Source organism: Pleurodeles waltl, chromosome 3_1, assembly GCF_031143425.1.
Source record: "Pleurodeles waltl isolate 20211129_DDA chromosome 3_1, aPleWal1.hap1.20221129, whole genome shotgun sequence".
NCBI lineage: Eukaryota > Metazoa > Chordata > Amphibia > Caudata > Salamandridae > Pleurodeles > Pleurodeles waltl.
The window spans coordinates 1,350,171,322-1,350,198,372 of NC_090440.1; the positions used below are offsets into that span (position 1 = coordinate 1,350,171,322).

Genomic DNA, 27,051 nt, shown 5'->3' on the forward strand with positions numbered 1-27,051 from the left:
GCAATTGTTACCGTTTTTAATTAGTCTATTAGACTATTGGTTTTGTACATTATTTAATTAATTTTAATAATCTGTACGTTTAGCAAGTTAAATATGTTTTTCATTTAATTTTAAGTACTATTTGTTCAATTAAAGAGTGCTATTAATTTTTTTCAAGTATAATTTTAATTTGTGGAAGTTTGGATTTTGAGGTAGTGGGCTGGAAAAGGTTTTATATATATATTTTTAATGTACTTATATGGTGAATATTTGTTGATGTATTGATTGTAGTTTATAATTATTGTTATACATTTTGACATAAAAAAGAACATATGTTTACATATTTGTTCAAAAGCATTTTATGTTAATTTTTTAAGTGAATATTTTCATTAACTTAGAAGTGGGAACAGTAATATTAAGCTTTCCATTGCCCAAAGCTTTCCATATTATTGCTTACATTGGAATGGGGAACAGTAAATCCGACCCCTGGAAAGTCCAAACCTTTCCCTACTGTTGCTTACGCTGGAGTGCTAATAGTAAATCTGACCCCACCAGTGTCCATCACTCTCCTGACTTTTGCTTAATTGGGCGGAACAGTAAAGACCACTGCAAGTCTAATTTGTAAGTTTATTTATTGTTTTTCATTTTTTTAATGTTAATTTTTGGCGGTCCATTTTAGGAGTCATTTCAATCAATGCTTACTTAAATGTTTTTATTTTTTGAAGTAATATTTTTATTACTTTACTTTTAATTTTAATTATGTTATTGCATGCATTTTTATTTTTACATATATTGTGGTTTAATTGTTAATTATTATTACTTTTTAATGTTATAATTTATGTTTGCTTCATAATTGTATTTGTATGTTATGTTAACTATTTGTTTACATGTATCTTAAAATATATATATTTTCTGTGCCTTATATGTATTATTTTTTACAATACAATATGTTTTTCAGTAATATATTGTTTAATATTACAAAATCTATATACTTACTTATTTTGGACAACATTTTGATCTGCTATGTTTTTGTGGCCTATATTTTTCCATTTACTTACAAAACTCATAACGTTGATATTTTTTTCCTCAATATTTCTTGGTGACATTTTTGTAGTTGAATATTTTTGGCTCCAATATTTTGTCATACAACCAGCATCATCGGCCTCTGTCACCACTCCGTCCATCTCCTGGTGTGAGCACACAGCCACATATAGGTGCCATCCCTGGGTGCTGATGCAAGTTTAATCTCAGGGTTTGAGCTCTCTTAGACACAGATGATCACCTGCAAATCGAACCTCTCAACTCCTAAACATCAACTCCGCATAAGCTGGAGGAGGGAGTTGGTGAGCACCAACCATATATATTGTTACTGAAAGTATGTAACTTACCAGTGCTTAATTTGTAAATAAAAAGGTGCCGGTGCCCAAAGTCCTCCTCTTAAACACACGGCTGCCTCAATTAAATGTGCGAACACGGAATACTGAGGCAGCGTAATCCTGAAGCCAACTTGGGCCTCTTCAATCCATTTAAAGCCACTACCTGCTCTTTCAGCTCACTCTTGCAGCTTTCTGCTTTCTCCCATTGCGAAGCTTTTCCATTTTTCTCATCCTCTGTCTTTCCCATATGTGTTTTTTGCTCGCTTGAGGCAGGAAATAAGTGCCGTCCCTCAAAAATAAGTGCTGGTGCTTTGCACCGGAAACAACAAGCACAAATTAAGCACTGTAACTTACTCTTCTTACCACTGATTCCTCACCTTGTGAATCAATACCAAAGCAATACTTCCTCAAAGGAGGTGAACCTGAGGAGCTGACTTTACACTAGGAAGTCCTGAACAACGAGCATGCAAAACAGCACTCTCTGCAGACTTGAGGAGTGATACAGTGGTGCCTGGTAAGATTATGTAAAGATGTCCTTGTGGTTGTCTTGCTGATGACAAAAATCAAACACCCTAAGCAAAGCAGTAGTTACATCCTTTGCTGTAGTGGAATGAGCCATAGGCCTTCAGGTAGGTCCTTTTTTGCCAAAACATAACACATTTGATGAAGAGGGCAATCCATTGGGTTATGATTCCTTCTTGGACAACTGTTTCCTTTATCTGCACAGCAGAATCTAACAAACAGTTGTTCAAAATGGTACTCCTTTGTCCTACTAATAAAAGAATTAGAAGCACACTTAGGATTCAGAATAAGCTTTGCTCGGTCTTGCCTTGCTCTCGCCATAACCCTCAGGATCAACAGCAGAGGAGGGTACGCCTAAAACAGGCTGGTGCCTTAACGAAAATTAAATGTTTCTCTCAGGAAATCTTGTGGTAGAATAGCTGACATTGCCTCTTTTTGGAGGCAATGACGAGATCTAAGGGGAGGAAGTTATCTCAAAAAACCTGCAGATGCCATTCGGATCGATATGATGATAACTGCTGAGCTCATGCTCTCTGATGTTGAGAGATCCCTCGAATTGACTTATTATCAAGGAAATCCCGCAAACAGCCAGATCACACGAACTTTCAGATAAAAAGCACAAAGTCCCACAATACCCTGGTTATTGCAATACGGTATGGTGGTTATATTGTTCATGAATACTTGGGCCACAATGCCCTAATGGAAAGCAGGAAGGCCTTTCGGACCAAATGAGTGGACTGCATCTCAAGAAAATTGATATGGTGGCACTGTTCTACTGGGGACCAGAGGTCTCTGATCTCTAACTCATCCTTGTGATCTACCCAACCTGGAGATGTCACATCTATCAACGCTGTCAGCTCTGGATGGGGCAAGGAAAACAGACTACAGAAAGTCAGGTTGGCGTCCAACATCCAGCATGGAAGGTCCTAGGCCACTTATTTTGAAATGTGGATGCTGTCTGAGGGGCACCACCAATCTGGGGCCCGCTCTAGGCGAGGGTCTCACTGGAGACCCTAGGGCATGTAGCACCAGTAGGATACATGAAACCCAGAGCTCCAGAAGTCTTATAACACCAATGCTGGAAAAGATGACCTCACCAGAAACATCAAGATTACAGCCTGAATGTCACAAACTTCTACACCACTATTTCCAAAATGGGCACTAAAAGGTGAATCCTCTTTACAGTCCACAAATGGGATTTTGGCTCGCTGACGAAGAATCCAAAGAGGGGACAGTTATGACACTGTTGGCTGAAGATGGCCAGAGACCAGCTGGAGCGACGTTGTTTTCAGCAGCCAATCAAAGATGAACAGGAATATGCGGGTCCCAGCCCTGCGAAGATGGCCCACAGCCACCTACATGGCTACTGGGCACACCGGAGTGGCTGAAGTAAGGCCAAAGGGCATTGAAGTGAAGTGGTGGAGAACGTGCCCACCACAAAGTGGAGGTTAATTTTCTATTTTGCAAGTCAAAGGACACCACTCAGTCTTCTGGTGTAATGCCAACAAGTGCCAACATCCCCAATTTCCCCTTCCTGGGGAGGGAGTTAAGGAGTCGGAGGCCTTAAATTGGCTTCAGTCACCTGTTGTTCTTGGGCACAAGAAAATATAGGGAGTAACACCCTGTGAGTCTTTCAACCTCAGATCAGGGCTGCCGGAATTATTCAGAAGGGGAGGGCCAAATTATGTGGCAGGGTTAACTAAATTATGTGGCAAGAAAAGGCAAATTATGCAGCATAATGCGGCACACTGTGTCGTAGTACTACTTTAATATGTTGTCACTTATACACTTGCTAACACTATCTGGGCATTGTGTGCACCTCATTTTAACACCCACATTTAGCAATAAGCAACCATGGCTATGGCGGTGCAATTGTATAATTACAGTGGCCCTGCTTCAGATATAAGCTTGATCACCCTTTTCCCAGCAACATCTGCACTTCTCTAGCACAAATATCGACATGGATCACTGGTGGTTGGGCAAAAACTGGCAAAACGTGTGGAGAAACCTCCGAAAAGGTAAGGGTATAACAAAACTGAACAAAGTAAAGGACCCATTAGTCGGAAGTAATGTATTGCCAACTGCAGAAGCAATACTGAATGCTGACCATTATCGGTCTCAAAGGGTCACTGGAGGGAAAACTAAAGAGGCTTTGTAATGGCTGTGGTGCCGTGTGAAGAGTACTGCTGAATCTGCTGGTGGCCACCATCTCTACCATTGCACCTCACCCTGCAACCACAATACAGCTGAATGGGTTACTGAGCAGTTTACGAGGGCTGCTTCTGGCAATGGGTAAGTCCCCTCAAATACCCAACACATTTTCAGTACTGCCAGTGGAACTGGCAAGCAGGGAAAAGTAGCCCTTAGGAGAGAGCTGTAACTTTTACTCCATCGATGAACTGGCCTTCTCAGCAAACAGCCTGCTTCCGACAAATGTTCTGTCCACAAGCAATCCTAGATATCTAAAAAAAAACCTATGACAAGCATCCAGGCATGCGGATGGATGTTTATACCTGTACCCAAAGCCCAGGCCACATAATCTGCGGGTCCGGGCTGGATCTCAGTAAACATTTTGCAGCACCTTGGGCATCTTGTATTGTCTGCAAGTAGGATCTACAAAACGTCTTGTCAGAATGGCAGGTTAAATATTTCCAGAGGAGGGTGCTGGGTCAGGAAGGTCAGATCACCCAGCACAGCCTTCTGTCATAGCACAATAGACCTCTGGCAGGGCAAAATTAGGTTTGGACTAGGCCGTCATGAGTGACTCAGTTAAGGCTTCATTCGACAGTAACAGCATCACTGAACCTGAAGTCCAAGACTGTAAAACCCTGATGAACAGATTGGCTTTTATTTCTACTGTAGGTAAATGTGAGTTCTACACCTCTGTGGCTCTACGTAGCACCACCACAAAGAAGCACTTTCTTCCATAGTTGAATTCAACTGTTTCAGATAAAGCGTCTAAACCACTGGCACTGTGCAAATCTAGATGCAGGCCGACATCAGCATATTGATGGGGAAGCAAATGGTCCACCTCTACATCATCGTCGTCAATAGGTGGAACATTTTCCAGGCCTGGAAAGCATCGGATTCTGCCTCCACTCTCCTGTAATACTGCCTCGGAGGCAGGGCAGGGAAGTCATCTTCGAATTGGGACAGTCCCTGGTTACTGTGCAGCGCATCATGAGGTGAGCCCTGGCTCACGCCGGTTCTGGAACTGCAGCTGTGTCAGACAAGGATCCGGGTTCAGTCCAATGAAGCTGGTGGTGGCACTGCCAGGAGAACAACTGGAAGCCATGTGGCAACAGGGGTTATACACAGTCCACTGCTGAAGCCCACTACTGAAATGAATTCAATTATTCCACGCAATACGTTTTTACTTTCTAGGTAACCCACTAACAGGCATCTTCTTTTCCGCCCCATTTTCATTATTATGAATTCAATCGAGTGCGCCACAAAAGTATACAAGTGAACTAGAGCCCGCTAGCCTGGTGATGGAAGGAAAGAGGAGTGATGAAGATGCTGAATAATAATGGAGGCCCTTGAAGCACCCCAGACTCCTCTGAAGCTTCAGAGGATGGAAAGCTTAGCTCTTTGCACCCAACAAGAAGAAAGATCCGAACCACTTAATGGCTGAATCCCAAACAGCAGCCTCAAACACAACCCGAGAGAGCGTGAGGTAAAAATGAACTGTGGGTCCTAATGCATACACATGGAAGCTGGACCCCTGATATGGAGGGGCCTGAAGCCCACCTGATATAACTCCAATCGGTCTTGTAAATCTAAGAAAGCTTGACGCTGAGAAACAACTACCTTTGCCATAATTGTTGATAGCCAAGACAGACTAGCTATTAGTTTTTAAGTTTATCTGGGGGTAAAGATGCTTCCTGGGTGTAGCCTTGAGATGGCTTCTATTTTCTATTTTTAAAAAATCATAAAGAAAATGTATATACAAAGGGCAGAGCCAGACAATTAAAGTTGACTTTGATATGAAAACTCTGATGGCATAAAGCAAGCGAAAAAAGTGAGCCGACCCCGCCCGAGAAGAGCTTCCTCGTCTCTTCCATCGAGACATCTATCCATTCATCCTTTCACCCTTCCATTCACATTCACCTGCTGATGTCCACTATTTCACCTTTACATTCTTCAATCCATTCATTTTTCAGGCATCATTCAATCTTTCCACATTCCATGAATCCATCCAATCTGCCATTCACCGATCCATCCACCCATCAATCCATCCACTCTGCTATCCAGCCATCCATCATCTAGATGCTCTGCCATTCATCTGTCCATCCATTTACCCTGCAATCCATCATTAACCTTCCATCCACTCTAATATCCATCCGTCTACTATGCTATCCTTTCACTCATCTGTACACTCTACCATCCATTGGCTCATCCTTTCATCCATCCATTCCTTTACTTAACTGTCCTTTCACGTATCCATCCATCCACTGAATCATCCTTTCACTTGTCTATCTGCGATCCACTCACTCTTTCACCTATTCATCCATCTACCTACCCGTTCATCCACCCACTCATTCATCCACCTACCTAGCCCTCCATCCACACCACTTCCTTCTAGTCAATAGTCCTTCTTTCCTTTCTTTCCCTTTTCTATCTTCCCATCTTTTGTCTTTCCTTGCTCCTGCTTTGTACATAAGTGGCCCATAACGAGTCCCTCCTCCGCTGCAGCTGCCAAAGCAGGGGTCCCCGCCGCCCCACAGGTCTGTTCCAGCCTCCTGAGGCAGTGGGTCAGCCCATGCCAGTCACTGGTTCTCTTCAATTTTAATGGCATTTTACTTTCTCTTTCTCCTGTGCACATCAGTCTAGAAAGTACAACACTTCAGTAGAAGGGCTGGTAGAACAATCTCTGCATTATTGCTACTTTCATTTCCTTTTTTAGAAATGTGTTTTTGTGGGGTCTTTTTTTTTCAAATATATGTGCATCATCTTTAGGCTGCAGCATGTTTTTACTCCTTATTCCTATTACAGTTGTAATGTCCATTAAATAGTATTACATGAATAAAAGCACTGCAGCCTTGCCAAGTCCAGACCTATTGGACGTTCCAATGCCTGGTAATTAAAAGATTAAAGATTGATTTATTTCATTGATTAGGAATCATTCCTGATCTAATTGACAAGAATTAACCCCTAAGCCAAACAAGGCCCGCAGTCTCTGGGGCATCGCTGTGTTTAGTAGGTGTGTGATGAGCTCACTTGTACTATACCTACAACTCAGTTACCCGTGTTCTGACCGAAGCCGTTAGCTGTTGACCTTTTCTAAAATACCCGCAGAAATGGTAGCTGAGATTATGTGACATGGCAGGACAAAACTGCGGCAAGGTTGACTAAATAATGCAGCTAGAAAAGATAAATTAGGTGGCTTAATGCGGCATATTTTGTGATATGGATTTTGTTATTTGTGCATGTTAACACAGTCTGGGTAAAGCTCACCTCATTAGAGCCGCTTTAACACCAAATACAGCAATAAGCCACTGGAAGATGACCAGTCAGCCTTGGCAAAAGACCTCCCGCTGCGTTGCAGCACATGCCACTACATGTTGGTAACTTTTGATTGGTTTCAGCTATGAACATTTTTTGTTAAATTATACCGCAGATGCGAGATTATGTGGCAAATGCAGCAAATAGTTAATTATGCGGAAAATTATGCAGCCTCAGAATGTCAAAATTCCGGTGGCCCTGCACGTGTGGGGTGCCCTCTAAATCGGGTGCCCCCCCACCCCAACACCAGTGCAAACTCGTAGACATGCATGGCATCCCCTAATCCCACACAATAAATACCCTGCGCGTGCTGCAGGATCACATCAAACACCCACTGCAGCCCTTACTGTGGACTGTTTAGCTCACACTCGTAAGGAATCCCAGTACACATCCCGGTACACACCTATGTCCTGCACTGTGTACCAGTCTGTGAGGCAAATGATGGGCCTCCATGCAGAATGCGGTGAGGGTCCCCTGACCCTAGCATATCTCCAGACATTCATGGCCCTACGGCTGAAAGGGGCCCGCTGAGGGTCCGGCACCTGCCCCTAAGGGGCTACGGGGTCTGAGTCACGCCCCTGCACGAGGAACGTTGCACTTTCCCTCGTTTTGTGCAGCTCTTGAGATTCGGGTGCTTTGCAGATCACCTCTCCCTGTGGGATTCGCAGATCGTCGACGATGTTATGTAGCGGCTAAAATTGTTGATTTTACTCTCGGCATCTTCGGTAATCTGCTGATTTGCATAACTGTCCTTTTGAGTTAGTTCTTAACTCAAACGTCTCGTGAAATTGTGCTCCTTTGCATCTACAGGCCCGTCATGATCCAGAAATGTTGAGCAGGGCTGCAAATTCAATGAATACAAATAATCTATTTGTTTTATTCCTCTGCGAGTTGGTGGTGGTGCCCATCTACCTGTGTGCCAAACCTAGGGTGACCAGACGTCAGATTTAACCGGACAGTCACGCTTTTTAGAGGACTGTCCCGGGATTCCCACGCGTCTCTTAATTTTAAACAAATGTCCCGGTTTTTGGGACAAAACAAGGTCAGATTATCTAGGGAAGCATAAATTAAAGGTATGCTCTCCTTTAACAGATGCCTGCAAAGTATGAAATAATTAAAGTCATTTATCTGTTACTGTCACGCAACACAGTCCCCTGTCTGCTCCCAGCAGAGAGACAGTGGGGAGCAGAGAGAGGTGGGTGGGGCGGGTTGGGGTGCAGGGTGGGAGGTCAAGCCATGGCTAATTTTATATGTGTAGTCTTGTAAAGTGTGTGTGTGTGTGTGTGTGTGTGTGTGTGTGTGTGTGTGTGTGTGTATGTATGTATGTATATATATATATATATATATATATATATATATATATATATATACACAGTGCTTGAAATGGAAAAAATAAAGTGCAGGTACTCTGTGCCAGAGTACCTGCTTGTTTCTGAGAAGTGCCGGTACTCTCCAATTAAAAGTATTACGTTTTTCTTGAGATGTGCTGGTACTCTCCCTCTCAAAATAAAAAAGTGCTGGTACTCAGTACCGGACAGTACCGGCCCATTTAAAGCACTGCTGTATATATATATCTATATATATAAACACACACATGTATAGGCACACATTCACAAAGCTACGCAAAAAAACCGGTCATGCTTCCATTTTCTTACGATAATGGCATTACTCCTAGTCCTACTCCCTCGCCTTCCTTTTAACCAATGAGGCCTCCTGCCTCCCCTCTAGACCCTCCCTTCCCCTTTCAAAAACCCCCCCCACCCTTATCCCCTCCTGTACAAAAACCAAGCCCAAGCTGCAACTCGGACAGTCCGTACCGGGAGGGTGGGAGGGAACGGAAAAGGAAGGCGAGGGAGTAGGACTAGGAGTAATGCCATTATCGTAAGAAAATGGAAGCATTACCTCCCGTCCCTCCCTCGCCTTCCTTTTAACCAATGAGACATAGCAAGAAAACACACAGGAGACGGACATCGAGTTGCAAGACCTTTATTTAATATCCTGCACCAAGAACATCCCAAACATTATCTCATAGAGGATAAGACCCGGTGACCTAACACCGACTCCAAACTACCCAAGTCCGACAGCCTATAATGACGCACAAACGTCGAAGGAGAAGCCCAAGTGGCGGCCCTGCAAATTTCCACCACGGAAGTCCCCTGAAGCTCCGCCACCGTAGCCGCCATGCCTCTGGTAGATCTCCCCTGAATCCCTTGAGGAGGAACCACCTCTTTCAAGGAATAGGCCAACAGAATTAAAGATCGAACCCACCGACTCAAGGAAGCCGTGGAAGGTTTTTCACCTTTGCGAGCCGGACCAAAATTAACAAACAGTGAATCCCCTTTACGAAAAGGAGCCACCACCCGCAGATACTCCAACAAAACCCTGCGCACATCCAACGAATGCAAACGGACCTCCTCCCTTGAGGAGGGATTCGGACAAAATGAAGGAAGGATGACCTCCTGCCGGGAATGGAACGAAGAATTGACTTTTGGAATAAAGGAAGGTACCGGAACCAGAACCACCCGATCGTGAAAAATCTTACAAAAAGGAAAGGAACAAGCCAATGCCCCCAATTCCCCCAACCGACGAGCCGAAGTAATGGCTACCAAAAAGAATGTCTTCAAAGATAGATGGCGCAAATCACAGTCCCCCAAAGGTTCAAAAGGGGGCTCCGTCAACACATCCAAAACCAAGGACAGATCCCATGAAGGAAAAGAACGTACCGGGCGAGGAAATAAATTAACAAGCCCTTGAAAAAGTCTCGGCATCAAGCGCCCTTCATCCTGAAGATTACGCCATGGTCCTCTGAATGCCTGAATAGCCGCCCACTGCACCCGAAGAGATGCCACTGACAACCCTAAATGAGCACCGTCCTGCAGGAACTGCATCACCTCAAAGATAGAAGCGCAGGTAGGATCTAACTCACGACTTAAGCACCATGATGAAAACACCTTCCACTGTCTACCATAAGAAAGCAAAGTGGAACGTCTCCTCGAAGCCAGCAATGTAGAACTCAAAGCTACCGGCACCCCCAGACCTGTCAATCCCCGTCGTTCAACTTCCAGGCCGTCAAGTGTAACCTTCTCAATGACCCCAATGGGAGGCAGGGAAACTCCAGGGGAGACGGACAAAGAGGCAGAGGCCACATCCTCCCCTCCGCCATCAGCCTCAACAAGGGGAACCAATTCGCCCTCGGCCAAAGTGGCGCAATTAGGACAACCCTGGACCCCAGATCCCTCACACGTAACAGAAACGCCCTGAGTAGTTGAAAAGGAGGGAACGCATACAAAAGGCCCTGCGGCCAAGGACATGACATCCCGTCCACCTCCCATGCTTGGGGACATCGAAACCGGGAGCAGAAGCGATCCACTTTCGCATTCCCTACTGACGCAAACACATCCAGCACTGGAAGACCCCAAAGCCGAACCAGATGCTGAAACAGAGACTTCCGGAGAGAGAAAAGTTGAGAGGAAGGAATCACTCTGCTCAGCAGATCCGCCCGAACATTCACCACCCCCCGAATGTACGTAGCCCTGAGAGAAGGAACCCACTCCTGAGCCCACACAAAAATCTCCCTGACTAGATTGAACAGAGCCCTTGACCTGGTCCCTCCTTGCCGATTGACATAAGCCTTGGCCACTAAGTTGTCTGTGCGAACCAGAACCGCCAAACCTCTCAGGGAATCCTGAAAATGGACCAGAGCCAGGAATACTGCCCGCAATTCGCGCCAATTCGATGACCGACTCGCCTCCCGAGGGGACCAAAACCCCTGAATCTGAGCCGACCCCATCCATGCTCCCCAACCGGAGAGGCTGGCATCCGTCGTCACCACCACGGGTCTCAGAGGCGATAAAGAAACCCCTATCCTCAGGTGGTCTGCATCCAACCACCATTGCAACTCTCTGTGAATCCATCCGGACCCTGGAACCCTGTCCTTCAGAGAACCGGACCCTGGTGTCCACCTTCTCAAGAACCATGTCATCAAGCACAGGAGATGGAAACGTGCCCAAGGAACCAGAAATATCACCGACGCCAAATGACCCTGCAGACGCAACCATAGAAGAGCTCGGGGAGCAGACCGCAACAATACCTTCTTTACCAAAGCCTGTAGGACACCCAACCGTTTTTCTGACACAGTCACCAACCCAAGAAGAGTCTGAAACCGAGCTCCCAGAAAAACCAGATCCTGGGACGGCACTAAGTCTGACTTCTCCCAATTGATTAAAAACCCGTGGTTTTGCAGGACCCCCAGAACATGGACCACCTGCTTCTGCAAAAGGTCTCGTGATTGGGCATGAATCAAAATGTCGTCTAGATAAGGATGCAGAAATACCCCTTCTGAATGAAGCAAAGCCACTAGAGGAGCCAGCACCTTTGTGAAAATTCGAGGAGAAGATTTTAGCCCGAAAGGCAGAACGCAAAACTGATAATGGTCCTGACCCACAGCAAACCTCAGGAACTTTTGAGAGGATCTTGCCACCGGTACGTGTAGGTAAGCGTCCTGCAGATCCAGTGACACCAGGAAGTCCCCGTGTCTGACAAATGGAAAAATAGTCTGAATGGACAGCATGCGGAAATGCACTGTCCTGATCCAGGTATTCACCTCCTTTAGATTGAGCACCGGCCGAAATCCCCCTGAAACTTTCTGCACAAGAAACAAGACCGAATAAGTGCCCTGACCCCGTTCGTCTAGCGGAACGTGGGAAATGGCCCCCTTGACCAGTCAGTCCCGCACTCCGTCCAATAATGCTCTTCTCCGTGACCCCTCTGAAGGCAGAGGTGTGGGACGTACCCCTGAATCTGGAGGAACCACCACAAAATCTATGACATAACCATTGGCCACAATGTCTAGTACCCAATGATCGTTTACACTGTCCTTCCAAGCCGAAAGAAAGTGACTCAGTCTTCCCCCAACCGGCCCTCTGCCAGGCCCACAGTGATTGTCAGGACCCCTTCTTGAAACCACCCCGGGTCGCAGGAGCAGACTTCTTAGTTGAAAAACGCGGCTGAAAACGCCGTTTCCTAAATGAAAAGGATTTAGCATCCCTAGTAGGAGAAGATCTGGAATGTTTCTTCCACCCTTTACCCGAAGAAGAACCCCCTTTATAAGGTAAGGCATGCTTCCGTTCCTTAAAAGCCTTGGAAAGCATGGATGGCAATTGTTCTCCAAACAAGGTACGACCTTCAAACGGCAGTCTCAACAAGGCCGCCTTTTCCCCTGGATCAGCCTTCCAGGAACGCAACCAGAGGGACCTACGAGCCCCAATCAAAGACCCAGATGCCAGAGCCGAAGTACGGACCACATCCGAAGACACATCAGCCAACAATCTGGCCTGCTGCTCCATACCAGCCAGGAGCTCCGAACATTCCGCCCCTTCCTGTACAGCCACCGCCAGTTTATCAAAGTCTTGAACCAATGATTGTGACGCATAAGCAGAATAAATCCCTGCCCTCAGCGCCAGATTCTCCGCAGCAAAAGCCCTCTTAAGACCCGAATCCACTTTACGGTCAGTGGCATCCGTAGGCACACAATCCTCCGGATTGACTGCCGTTTTGCCAATCAGAGTAGCCAAAATAGAGTCCAGGCGTACTGAAGGAGGCAAAACCTCCTCACCCTCAAGTAAGTAAAGTTTCTGAAGGAATCGTGGAACCTGAGCCTTATCCACATCCTTCCACTCACGAAACACCATATCCCTCACAGGTCCCTGAAAAGGCATGGCAAACTTTGAAGGTGTCTTATATTGAGGAAATAAATGAGAATCCGAGTTTGCAGGTTGAAACACCGGGAAACCCAAATTGTCCCGAACATGTGCCATCACTTCCCACATATCTTCTCTGGAAACATATTTCCCCCCAGATGACGTCGATGGGGCCTCATCCTCACTCTCCGATGATGATTTCCTAGCTGCTACCGATGAGTGCGCACATTTAGACTGACCAGTCCTGGCCACGCCTGCTTGTAGTGCCCTGGTCACCGCCACCTCAATCATATCCTGAACCTCCTCTCTGGACATGAGGGGAGTACCCCTGCCAGGTACCTGTGAGTTCTCAGGAGTAGTAATGCTAGCCTCACCCCCCTCCTCCTCCGAGGAAGAAGAGACAATCCTACGTCTCTTTGCTGGAACTTTAGGCATAGTAAACAAATAATCACTGACTTGAATCCCAAAAAACTACCCTCTATATAGGCACCTGGTCCTCCCCCCAATCAGGGCTCCACCAATCCCTAAAGAGGTCACCTATTTCATCAAATACATAACAACCACGGGCCGAACGCCCGTCCTACCTGAGAGCATCTCAGAATTGAATTCCCTCGGTTCCCCGCGGCTCCGCGGCGCTGAAACCCGGAAATCAACGTCCCAGCCACAGAGGGCCGGCTGACCCCGTCAGCCGGCCTCCAGGACACGCCTCTCGAGCAACCATGCTGCTCGTTCAAGACGCGCCCCAGCCGTAGCACTCCTCGCGGAGCTCCGCGTCCCGAGGAGTGCCTCCATCGACGACCTCCAGGCCCCGCCGTGCAGGTAAGAAAGGGAAAGAAAACCGTCTAGCGTGGGCTAGACAAAAGAACAGGAGGGGATAAGGGTGGGGGGGGTTTTTGAAAGGGGAAGGGAGGGTCTAGAGGGGAGGCAGGAGGCCTCATTGGTTAAAAGGAAGGCGAGGGAGGGACGGGAGGTAATGCCCGATATAAAAGTGAATGACAAAATACTTAGTCCTTCTTTTATATCTGACCTGTCCCGGTTTTTGCTCCTCAAAATCTGGTCACCCTACCCACTAGCGCCCTGAAGCGAAATAAATGTGCCGCCCTCGTGACTGCTGGGCAGTGAAGTGAGGCAGCAGCCCCTTCTCACAGGACAGTCCCTGGCTGGCTACAAGGAAGCGGCGACTTGCCTCGGAGCACACGTCGCACCTCCCTCGGCTCACCTGAATCACGCACAGGGTAGCTCTAAGAGGCTTGCGCCAATGGGTTGGGGAGGTGGCCTCCGTGTGTGTGTGTGGGGGGGGGGGGGCGGGAGGGGAGGGGGTTTAGGCATAGATGGGAGCGTAAGGTAGGGAACTGATAGGGTGGCTAGAAGCACTTTCAAAGAAATCACTGGAGGAGCCAAGGTAGAGAGAGAGGCGTTGCTGTTTGCAGGCCTCTTATGCAGACAGTTCTTTACGCCCCTCTGAGCACTGGCGCACTGGGCGCCCAACTCGCCCATGCCAAAAGTAGGCACTAGTGCCAAAACATGCTACGTGCTACCATATATGTCTGTGGTTGTTATCAGCAGCTAGATTGATGCAGTTCCAGAAACATTTTAGAAAGCCAACCAGATCCTCAGTTTGGGTCTTGTATATTATTTCTAATACTTTCCTGCTGTCCAAATTCAAGCGCTGTGTAACCAAGATGTTCATTCTAAGATTTTAGTAGACCATATTTATGGACCGGAAAGGATTCTAGGCGCCGAAGGGCGGGCTGGTGCACCCTGGCATGAGGGTGGAGAGTGGGCAGAGGGCCCGGTCTGACGGCTGTCCTCAGGCACGCTGAACTTTCTCCGGTAACAGGGTTAGTTACGAGGCATCTCCTGTCCGGGCAGCCGGGAGGGGTCTGGCATCCGGCCACCGGGGACTGGGACCGGCCCTGCCGGACCCTGGCACAGCTCATCGGGCGAGGGGGACAAGGAATGCGCAGCATTTCCTCTCGGTCAGATACCTCCTGTGGCCCCTCCCTGGCAATAGCTGAGGGCCGTGCCCTCCCCCGCCCTGCCCGGCGTCTCGCTGCGGAGCCCACCCCCGCTGCTGGTGCCCCGGCCTGCCCATGTCTATCAGGAGTGACGGAGGCCCTCGGGAATGTGATATGAAAGGGCACGAAGCGAGAAGTCCGTTGGAGTGTCCTCATCTCTGACTCACGCAAGGCGGAGCGTCCACTGGTGCAGCAGGTGCAGTGGCACCGGGCCCAGAGGCCCGAGAGGCACGATGAAATAGGATTATTGTGGTCTTTTATAACAAGAACACGGGGGTTGCATTTCCTTTTTTGCACCAGAGCCCGGGACAGTTATTGCGCTACTGCGTGACTTCTGTCAGGGGTTAGTGAAGATGCAACGAATCTGAGGTGAAGGAGCCGACCACAGACCGGAAAGTCTTGTCCACATCAGGCTCTTCGTCAGTCTGGTGCCCATTGCCCTCTCCCCAGTATCTGCCCTTCTCCCAGAGGTGCCCCCTTTCATAATATATTGTCTCCTTTTAATATTCCCTGTTGTTCCATAAAGTCCTGATCCACAGCCCTCCCCCTCCCTACAACCCGGACCTGCACCTACTTCATCCACCACCGGTGTTGTCCTAAGTCCTATGTGACTGAAACCCTTGTCTCGCAAGTCAAACACGGATCTCCGCAGCTGATGCCTCAACCCATCGAACTACAGTGCTGACAGTCTAGTTGCCCCCTCCTCCAGTCTGAAGTGGCTACATTTAACCCCTGACTATTAGTGACCTGTAGTTTGCACATAAGTCAGCAGGAGGCACAGGGACAGCACCCACTGAGCTGTCTCATGAGACGCAGTCCCCTATAGGCTGGGCTTTCTTAGAACCTGTGCAGATGAGGGGAGGCTACAAAGAAGGTCATTGGGCGATGGTGTGGCTTCTGTCGACGATGATTTACACCCCTAATGGGGAGTTCGAGAGGGGGAGGGCAGCTTATAAAATGGAAATGCAGGAGATTCCTCGGGAACAGTGTCGGGAGGGGGCCCACAACACAAGTGACTCTATTCAAACTGCTCCCAACGCGCCAAGTTTCCGAGTTTCAGGAAGCTCAGCGAAATCCATTTCTGAACCACAGACGGGTCCTTTCACAGTTCCAGGCCTACATGACCCCCAGCGCCCGCGGGCGAGGGTCAGAATGTGAGACAGCCGGACAAGCACCACAACAATTCGCACTGTGAAAACGAGAGCCCTGGGGACGGCGGCGTAGCAGGAGTGCCGTGGGCCCAGTGCACATGGGGGCACCCCACTCCTCCCCATAGATGCTGCGCCCGCTTGGGCAGCAAAGTGCAGCAGTAATCAGGATTCAGAGGCCCCTCAGACATCTAGGCCTCGGTGTAACTGCACCTGCCGCACCGTTGACAACAGGACCCCGCCAGGGCGGAGCAGGAAATCCAGCAGGGTCAACTCAGAGACTGACTCACAGTTTCACAACACGGACTCTCTGTCGCAGAAAAGCACGTGACAGCACTCCTGATATGAGACGACACTCAACCTCCCAAATAGGTACCTGGATAGTCCCGCGGCTGGCAGGGCAACCAGCTGAACACCCGTCCGAGCTATATTCGAGGGGGTCCTGGAGCTCGCGCCCCTCCCGCGGAGGCCTTTGTTACGCCACTGCACTAAACCCTACTTTGAGATACCTGCACCGAAGAGTTGAGACACCGCTAGGGTATCACGGCGCTCGCAGGGGCACCGCGGGGCTGTGTGCCCCTCCCACAACCTGCACTTTTGTTTGACTCGGAGGGTTCCAGGACACTTCTGTACGAAGCAGACGCTACCATAGTCGGTACCCACACTCCTCTACGTGCACCCCCATTCTGAGACAGCTACCATTGAGAGCTCCGACACCCCCAGTTACAGCACGCACTGGCTTAATCAGCAGCACCTGAGAGACGCGACACACTCCGCCCCCTCAGAGATGCCTGAGCCAGCACAGCTGGGCCCCGCCTACAACGTGACATCACTGGCTTGCTGCCCCACACAAGGAAAATGCACAGGCGCAGGGGAGCTCCTTATCTCCAGGACAAGAATTTGGAGTTCAAGTAGTCCTCCTAGAAAAGATAAGGCAGCCTTTTCTGGACAAAGAAATACAAAACAAAGCAAAAAGACAGCATGGGAATGGATATGCATCTGTGTGGAAGCAAGGAACTGTAGAATAGTATTGGTGTAGGTGAAAAGGTCAAGTGACAGTGGCACTGTCTAGCCAGACATAAAAATCCTTGTAGGTTAACACTGCCCTCCTCCCACCGGATCTGTGCTGCTGCCAGACAAAAACGCCAATAGTTATCTAAGACACTTTAATAGAATTACACTCATATCAGTGCCCATGAAAGCTGAAACTCGGCCAGCAGGATAAATAAAGAAAGACGTCCTAGCTGTGGCAACAGCACCACTTTTTTGTGTGGAAGCACACAACTTATGCCCCATCAAAACATGTACTTCTGGCTCCCAACATGTAGTCAGAGAGTCCCACTCCTGATGATTCTCATTGTCTGGCAACAGATGCATCAAGCCAGACCATGAACAATTAACCAACAGATCTTATCTTTTCCATCCAAGAGCCCTCCCCTAATATCTTCCTGTGACTAAACTCCTGAGGTGTAATGGAATAAGTCATCGGCCCAGTTGAAATAGACATTGAAATACACAGAGCCCGCCTAAGTCAAACTGTAACACCTACATACACCAGCGCATTAAACAAAGATAAACATTGCTAGAACACAAGAACAAGGTAAGATCATGACAATGGGCAGGACATAGACGTCATGCCGAATCAAATAAAAAAGATCATTAAAAAACCGGAAGATCCTCAAAACGGGCCCATTATCTTTAGATCGATTGTACAACAATATCTTGTCATAATAATACCGAGGGCTGAATATTGAGGGGCAAAATATCGAAAGGTAAGTGCACATGGGGAAGTACAGTTACTATTCCTAACTCCACATCTACCTATGTTGAAGATATACATACTGCATACGTACATATATATGGAGTTAGGTAGAAAAAAATCTAGCTTACCTGTCAATACTATATTTTCAATATTCAGTCCTTCATATTCTGTTCCATTGATATTGTTGACTCAATATTTGGGGGCACATCCTTTAGACCAATAACCGAGAGAGTTCTCTATGACGCTTATCACTAATATGAGTATGATATCTCTGCGGTAAATTATTTCTATGTCCTTCCACCAAGGACACCAAAAACATTGTTTTAAAAACAGGAAACCAGGAACTGTGCTCGGACTGGGCAATCAATCATACAAATACTGTGAATGTAACACAATCAGAGTTGCCTATACGCTATCATGTAGCTGAAACCTCAGAACAAAGGCACAACTACGCGTAAGATTAAGCAACACGTGGGAGCATCAAACAAATTTTTAGCCATGTAAACTGACCACAAAAACGATGAGCTGTTTTTTGTAGCAAGGACATTACCGCAACAATTTTAATGGGTAGTCCTGGTGAAGTACAAACTAGAAAATCAATCAATTTTATGTGGTATCCTCTTTAAGAAGATGCAACAGTGGATCCTTTCTCTCAGAACACAGAGTGAGGGCCTGAAGGATGACATTGAATGGGGCCTGATAAAATAATTGGGATAAATTCATAGGTCCAATTTTTTAAGAAGAGTCAATGTCACTACTACCATAACGGTTCAATGGTCTAGTACACCTGCTTTTTGTATGCAAAAAGAAAGTACTCACCTTGATTTTTGGGTAGTGACGCTAGTGAGCGGGAATAGCATTTCATTAGAAAAGTCAACTATTCCTTTTGAAAAAGGAGATGTAATTTGATCAGTCAGAATCCACACACATGGAGAACATGGCCCATGTCTTACTGTATGGGCTATTCACTTTTCACCTTTTTAAGAGAAACAAAGATTATTCAGCAAAATCTAAAAAAACAGTGTCTCTTGTCATTTCAATATAGTGCGACAAATAGATCTGCATTACCTTTCAGATGGTCTAAAGTACTTACAATGGGTACCGCAGGCATATATAGTAAACAAGCAGTGTAAAATGGTCTTACAAAACCCACAGGGCCCAATAATGACTCCGATGGAGTAGGAGCTGCGGGGCATCTGCCTGACCGCTTGTGCCCCTGTGCTCTTGCACCCATATTTACCAGATGTGGGAACACAGGGCCCAGTTCTACCACCTAGAAAAGCCCAAAGTAAAATTGAGTGCAGCTCCCAAAGGGGCTACCGGCATAATCACAGCTTGGCCCTTGCCTGGACCCCCTTGCGCTTGTACCGCCCATTGGTTCTTCTGCACCCTGACACGTTCCCACCCCCTCACCCCGAAACTTACTATGGGCCCCCTCCCATATATCCCCTGCTCAGAGCAGGGGGTAAAGAGGATTGGAATTGTTCCTCGAAAGGAAAATTGGCACGTGGAAAAGCAGGCGGTAATTCCAGGTGCACGTGTTATTCCTCACAATCTCACGATTGCTAGATTCATAACTGCAATTACAGCTGAAATCGACCATTCTGGACTCAGTAGATATAGCTCTTCTGCACTGTGCACCTTACTATCGGGGACCATTGTAAAATAGCTGGTGTTTCTGTTTTTTGTATTTCCTAGTGATAGCAACACAAGAAGCATACTACACAGAGGTAATCTGCCCACCTAAGAAGCAGTATGAAAACAATAAGGGCTCTGCCACCCACCAAAGGCCTTATCACCCTAACGGAAGTGTTGCAACCAGAACTTTCCTTCTATACCTACCCACCCCCCTCTGTCCAGCTCATGTCAACTCAAGCCCCACTTTGGTCTTCAAAGGGAGCCTCTGTTGCTCTTTGGTCAATAGAAGAGTCCACCAACGAGCAGAAATGTTCATAGGAAACTGAACAAGGAGGTGAACAACCTAATAGTCATAATAAACACTGCACAAAGCTCCACATGGATCTGGGACAAGACGCAGGATCTCAACAAACAGAATTTATTCCTACGTCCAATGACGCTGTCTTTTGTGCCGCCAGATATCATACTTCCAAGTACATTATGTTCAATGCCACATAACCAACACAACCACACTAGTTGTGAATGAGGCAAAACAACAGTGGACAAAATGTGTTGTAACAGAACAGTCATGGACCAGCCTGTGTAAAGAGGGACACTTTTACGTCCCATAATGCACTCCTCGACCTTCCACACGCGGTGCAAGTGTGCACTGAGTTTATTTTGTCTCAGTCTAAAGTGAGTGTGGCTTGTACAATCGATGCCTCTACCACTTACCGGGTGACCTGTATAGCAAGGAGCCCATCAGTGACTAACGCTTCTAATGAGGTGACTGGAAGGTATATCCCTGCCTTTCACAGAGGAGCTAATGTATCCCCATCTCTTGAGTCACAATAAATGTGTCACTTCTTTTCTACCGCGACCCAAATTGCCACAGAGACCTTCCAGGAATAGAGAGGGCAAAAAGATACTCTCACCTTAATGCAGACATCAAGGATGATATGAACTGATAGGGAAAAATTGTATAACAAGACTCAGCACAAATATACATTCAATTATAAAAGAGGGAAGATCTCCTTATATGTCGTCACATCCTTATGCAGCACCAAGTATATATATTATTCCATCAACCACATCTTCTTTTGACTTGAATAATTTTATTAGTTCACTTATGATTGTCTATATGTAACTTCATGTACAGTGAAAATAGCCATAGCCAACACGTTTTGTCCCAAAGGAGTTCTTCAGGGCAGGGTATCTGTTCTGTCCATTGTTCCGAGGTCCACATCTACTAGAGGGAGGTTTCCAGGTGACCAAGGGAGACAACTGTGAAGGTATATTGTGTTGAGCAGTGAAAGAGAATGGTGGGCATGAACTCCTCTGGTTATTTGGACTGAGGTAGACACTTATGACAATCAATTTAAGCTGTGCCTGTATGCATCTTTCTTGAGGTCGAGGTTATTGAGATGTTCTGTGGGCCAGCTGGAGAAGGTAGGGCCATTCCAGGCAGAAGCGGGAGCAGCAGCTCAAAGTATTGGAGCTGGTGCAGAACAGAGAAAGGGACCACTTGGAAACACACAAATTTAAGATTGTCGTAAGTGTCTACCTCAGTCCAAATAACCATATGAGTTCATGCCCACCATTCTCTTCCCTCAGGTTAACCAAAATGACTGATACCCGTCATCACTGCATTCAGCTGGAGGATTGCCGGGTGTTGTGTGCATCCCTGCGAGGGATCTATCTGTAAGAACTGAAAAGAGATGTGGAGACGACCAGGGAATGGGTACTACCCGGCTGGGCAAGCTTCCTTCACACATAGAACAGTAGGGCGCCCGCACACAATGCTTCTCCCACACACAGCACGCATACAACACAGCACACAGAAGCAAACAAGCACATGCATTAACAAGCAAGCTTCCTGCAAACATACGACATATTGAAGTTACCCACAGTACACACTTGCTTCAGGAGCAGAATATGCACCGGACAGCCACCAGGAGTGCAAGCTTCCTTCATACACCAAGCAGGTATACCTGGGGCGGTGACAAATCCTCTCGCACACACACCACGTACAGCAAAGTCAGCAGCAGGGCCAACTTCACAACCAGCACAGCACCGGAAACAGCAGGCCAAGCTCCCCCCTCACACAGCACTGTCCTACTGTATCAGGATTAGTGAGTTAAAAAGCAACATCTCATGCCCTCTTTAAATGCTGGCAACAAGGGCAGATAACTGCTCACTAGATCGCCTCCAGGTGCTAGGGTGAACCCCGGTGGTCGGCCTGATGGTGCTCAAAGGTGAAGAATGGACATGACTGTCATCTCACGTGGTAATTTCTTTTGGAGACATTCCCATACGCCCTCACGGGGGACAACTCCTCACACTGTTCACCAATGACCGATCTTCGAACTGCCCCCAAATAACTGCTCCTAACACTGTCTAACAACACTACAATATAAACACCCCATATACTGCCCACCAGTCAGCTCCTCACACTGCCCCCAACTTCTGCTCATCATACTCTCCAACAATACTACAAATACTACCTTCCCATTCTGCCCACCAGGGATAACGTGCCTCACTGCCCATCAGTACCAACTCCTCAGACTGCCCACGAGAGCCCGGTGTGCATGCTCCACACAATGGCCTCTTCTAAGACTACTCACTGGTACTAGATTCTCAAAGTGCCCCCTGGTAACACATCAAACCTGCCCATGAAGAAGAGGGCAGTTCAGGAACAGTGCTTGCAGCAGCCGTTGTCAAAACCTGCGGCATAAATAACCAACGCACATTTTGAGAGGAACACCAGATGTGAAATCTTAATGTTGTGATTAAACCCCCTATTTAAGCGGCAAAAATATTTACTGGGATAAAGATGCCTTTTGCATGAATGGTATGAAAATCCACCCAACACAGGTTGAATTCCGCGGGATTTACTCGGGCTTTTATTTATCAAGTCAATAAAACGAGTAACAGCACACCTGGTATTTACAGCGCTACAAAGCTGCACGGCTGTGGGCGCGGGCGCTGTAGAGTAAACACAGGATTTCATTGATTAAAGGCCGCAGCAGAGGAGGTGGAAACCACACCAGCCACATCTCTTTTTCTACCAAACCTCAAAGATAGATGCTTTTATACTATTTTTACCCGAAGTCTGCAACGTGAAAAAAATGATATATCAACATTACCCAGATAATTTTCTTCTGAGCCAATGGTAGCGTCAAATAATACATTCATGATTGTTTTCAACAAGGAGCGGCTGCTTGGGAAAACACAAGCTGCTGCCCAGGGAGCTTCCAGCTTCTCCATTTTCACATCAACACCAGAAAATTATCTGCCCTGCTTTGTGTATGAACCGTCAGCCGCTTCCACTGCAGTCTGACAGGCAGACAGGCCTGCTCGCTGCATGTGATGTGCTGGACACACACAGAACCATCAGCACACGGCGACAGCACTCCCCTGCCCACACACCGGCCTGCCCATCCCTTGTCCACCCAGCAGGACCAGACTGGTCATTTTACCACCATTCATTTCACCGATGGGCCACAGGCCTGGGAGCAGCTTTTCATACCTGGACTGCCTGCCATAACCCACCCATGCCACCAAGGCCCCCATTCTTTGGTGTGGACACATTTGCCATAGCTGATTTTAATTATGCCACCTTGGAGTGTCCAAGGCAAGCCCAGAAGGGCAAAGGTCCTACAGTTTTCAGGATAATTGCAGACTACGGAAATCAGTTTCACTTAGATTCATTGCACATCAATTAATCTCATGTGGATAGGCGGATGTGTGGCATCGACCCAGCCACCGCCCCACATGGGTTTCTAGCTGTCAGTTCTGATCCTGGTGCTGCTTGATTGTAGAAGGAATGGAAGCGGGAACAGAAGCAGCTGGAGCCTGTCACTTGTATTTCAATTAGTCACTGATGTTAAGGGTGACATCTCTGGGTTCAAGCCATCAGGCTCTAGTCCTGGACATTTATTTGACAACCTAATGTGTTATGGGAGTAGTAGTCTTGGCTTGCTTCCATTAAATCTCATTGGACTGATAACAGTGTTTTGAAGCAGAACAGGTAACATGGGGCCCTGCCAACCTGGGCCAAAGTGATAAGCCTTGAGTTGTGATGCCCAACATAAGCCTGAGAGGGCTGGACCCACACCCCCTTTTTAGGGCACCCACTGACTAAGAATGCCATTTTGATATTTGTGTTGCACGTCGGAATCCTGAAATCGCTGCACTGAACCATCCCCTGTAGGACAACCCAACGCTGAACACCCAACGCTGAACACCCAGGCTACAGAAAACCAGGCTGTTAAGAGTTGCCTAGAGTGGAATAGGAGGAGTTGGGCATTTGGTGAAAGGAGATTTTGCTAGCTTAGGTTTTTTTTCTAGCTAAATTGTACTATATTCTCTCCTGCTTGTTCCTTTTCACCCTAAACAATCAGTGCTATTTGCCTGTTGAAAACTTGCACACAGAAGCTGCAAAGCCACACCCCAACTACTTGGAAATGACAGGAAAACAGACTGATAAAGCAGAGGCTTAAACTTAGCCAAGGCACATTGGGGGCCCAGTTAAAGAAAGGAAGTAGCCCCCACCCCCTGGTATTGAAAGAACACACAACTACTAACTGTGGTGAAGAGGGCCTCTCAAACCTCTCTGCCCCCACACCTCTGCACCTGCTGCACTATTGATTGCTATGCCCCTGTTTGTATGTGGGGTGAAAAAAATGAAATCAGTGGAAGGGACAGGCGGACCCTCAGAAAAATACTTCTCTCGCTCCACGAGAAGACAGCAACAAGTCCATGCCTTTATTCCACTAAACGAGGTATTTGCAAGCTTCTTTTGTTTATGTTGGCGGGATTATGGAGACAAGCACTGCAGTTCCTGCAAGTCTTATTCCAAGACATCACTTTGATGGTGACCCCAGACATACAATTTTAAACTGTAACCAGTAGACCTTGGGCCTATCTCAGAATAACTTCTACCAAATATTAATTAAATATACATTAAATATAAACTAAATATTACCATAATCGTGGGCTAAGTATCGAGAACCAAAACATTGTGAAGGTGAATGTATATAGTTAAGTATAGATTTACAATTTTAACTCCAGATCTACATACCTTGAAGATATACATGATACATGTGTGTTTGTACATTACCAAGACACGTATGTGGAATCAAGTAGACCTATATTTATCCGCATATACTTCCCTTGTCTCCTTATTGTGGTGCTCGTGGGTGAGTGACTGACTCTCAGTCAGTAGTCTGGTAGCTGGCTGACTGAAATACCGACGCCAGGCACCAAGACAACATAAGGGACTATTTACCTGCGTGTAAAACCTCCGCCAGCACTGATTCGTGGCCCGAAGGATAGCTCGCCTGCTTACGTCCCGGCCATGTGGTTTGACTATGGCTTGAGAGCCTCTTCAGCCAAGACGCCGTGTTTGTACGAAAAACCGAATGCAAACAATCACTGCAAACAGAAACACGCCATTCCCAACTCTCCTCCCGAGTCCGCCCACAGCCCGGATGGCCCCCCAAACACACATCAGAATGCACTGATTATAGAAAACAGAGACGCCCACAAAAAGCACCGTGCACAGCTTTTCCCAACATGACCTGGTACCTGTGTATTAGAGCCCTCATAAACACGAATACAACTGTCACCCACGCCTGAAAATGTACATCCGGCTATCTCTGCAAGTAAACACCCTGCAACCTGAACATGCCTGGATACAAATACATCTATTTCAAGCTGAACGTAGCCATGTGCAAAGAGACCTCCCCTCCCCATGCAACTAACACCCTACTAAAATAGCACAAAATACCCCTGCATAGCAAATCTATATAGAAATCCTTCGTAGTGCAAATGCTACAGAATTGCAAATACACACCCATTATGGTACACATACCTTACCACAAGAAACCTCCACTTAAATACTGCAAATACTCCAGCAAAACCCCCAGGGCAGCAAAGACACATCCTACATGCTCCCCCCCCCCCAAAACACACCCACAGAATGCTGCAACCCACCACAAACACCACAACATCACAGATGCACACCAATTACACCGGAAAAATGTAACACTTCAAAAACACCCTTGGCATTGCAAATACCCTAACTGTGGATACAACCTTCACACTGCAAAATAACCGTACAGAAATGCAAAAGGGGATGATACAAATACGTAAGGTTGAAAACACACATCCATCATACTGTAAATACTCAGTGGAGCAAAAGCACTCCCTATGCTGCGAATACCTCTCCTCAAAAACAACCCCATGTACGCACAAATAACCAACAGGTGGAAATACCGAAAACACATGCTGGTAGTGCCAAACACTGAACATGCTGTTCTACATTCTCCAAACAAATGGCCACCTACTAGAAATACCACAACATCGCAAATGTCCCACCACTGCAAATTTTCGATTCTGAAACCTGCTCATGCTGAGAATGGACACCACTCATCATGCCATAACACTGCATATATATTTGAAACTGTAATTCCGATAACAGTAGAATGCTCCAAAACTGAAAATAAGACACGACAAACGCAACAAGGGCCCCAGTGCTGTACGTGCCACGTATGGCCAAAGGTCTAAATCACAATTGATTCACATTACAAATGACCCAACACTGAAATTGACAACCCAAAAAAATGACCTACCACAAAAAGGCACAGCCATTCAACTGTGCGAGGCACGGCAGATCACCCAGGTCAGTAAATCTCTGACTACTACTGCACACGGTCCAGTACTAGAAATACTAGCGCTGTAAGTACAAAAAAACAGCCCTGCGAATAGTACACACTGGAAATAAGCATCACACGTTCTGCAAATCTGCCATCTCTGTAAGCACGCACCTGTGTATTCAAAGACCCCGTTGCACGAACGAATACCCCGCAATCCCGCGCACACGCTTGGTAGCAGCTAGCCGAGGATGTGATAGGTACGGGCGGCCCAGCATCGCCCCGAGGTACTCACCGTCGCCGGAGCCCAGCAGGACCAGGGGGAGGAGGAGGAGGGAGCAGAGCCCGAGCCGAGACATCTTCACCGCGTGAGCCAGGGAGAGAAGTGAGGAGGCTGGGAGAGAGCAAGGGCTGTGACGTCAGGAGGGAGGAGGAGTGGGGGAGAGGGAGCGAGGGGAGGGCGATATAGGGAAGGAAGAGAGGAACGCGCGAGAAGGGACGTGGATGGAAGGAAGGATGAGAAAGGCTGGGTGGCAGGAGAGGGAGATAGGGCAAGGGGAAGGGAGGGAACAGTTCAGCGCGGGAAAGAGAGGGAAATAACTGAAACGAGACGGGGGAGATGGAAGGAAACAGGACCTGAGACGTAGCTGGAGCGGGAGAAGAAGGGAACGAGAAAGGACGCAAGGAAGAAAAGCATGACGAGAGAAGTTGGAACGACGAGACAGAGGGAAGGAACTGTAGCGCAGAGAAACTGGAGTGGGGTCCAAGA

General features: G+C 47.2%; 1 protein-coding gene across 2 annotated transcripts in view; it reads right to left on the bottom strand.

Moving 5' to 3' along the window:
- MCAM (melanoma cell adhesion molecule) overlaps nucleotides 1-26,814 on the bottom strand; it is a 172,792-nt gene extending 145,978 nt beyond the window's left edge. Inside the window, exon 1 of one of the 2 annotated variants that reach the window (XM_069224843.1) lies at nucleotides 26,578-26,814. In XM_069224843.1, coding sequence (XP_069080944.1) covers nucleotides 26,578-26,641 — 64 coding nt within the window. In that variant the 5' untranslated portion in view covers nucleotides 26,642-26,814. The other variant, XM_069224844.1, reaches the window with a different exon arrangement.
- Between the last annotated feature and the right edge of the window lie 237 nt (nucleotides 26,815-27,051).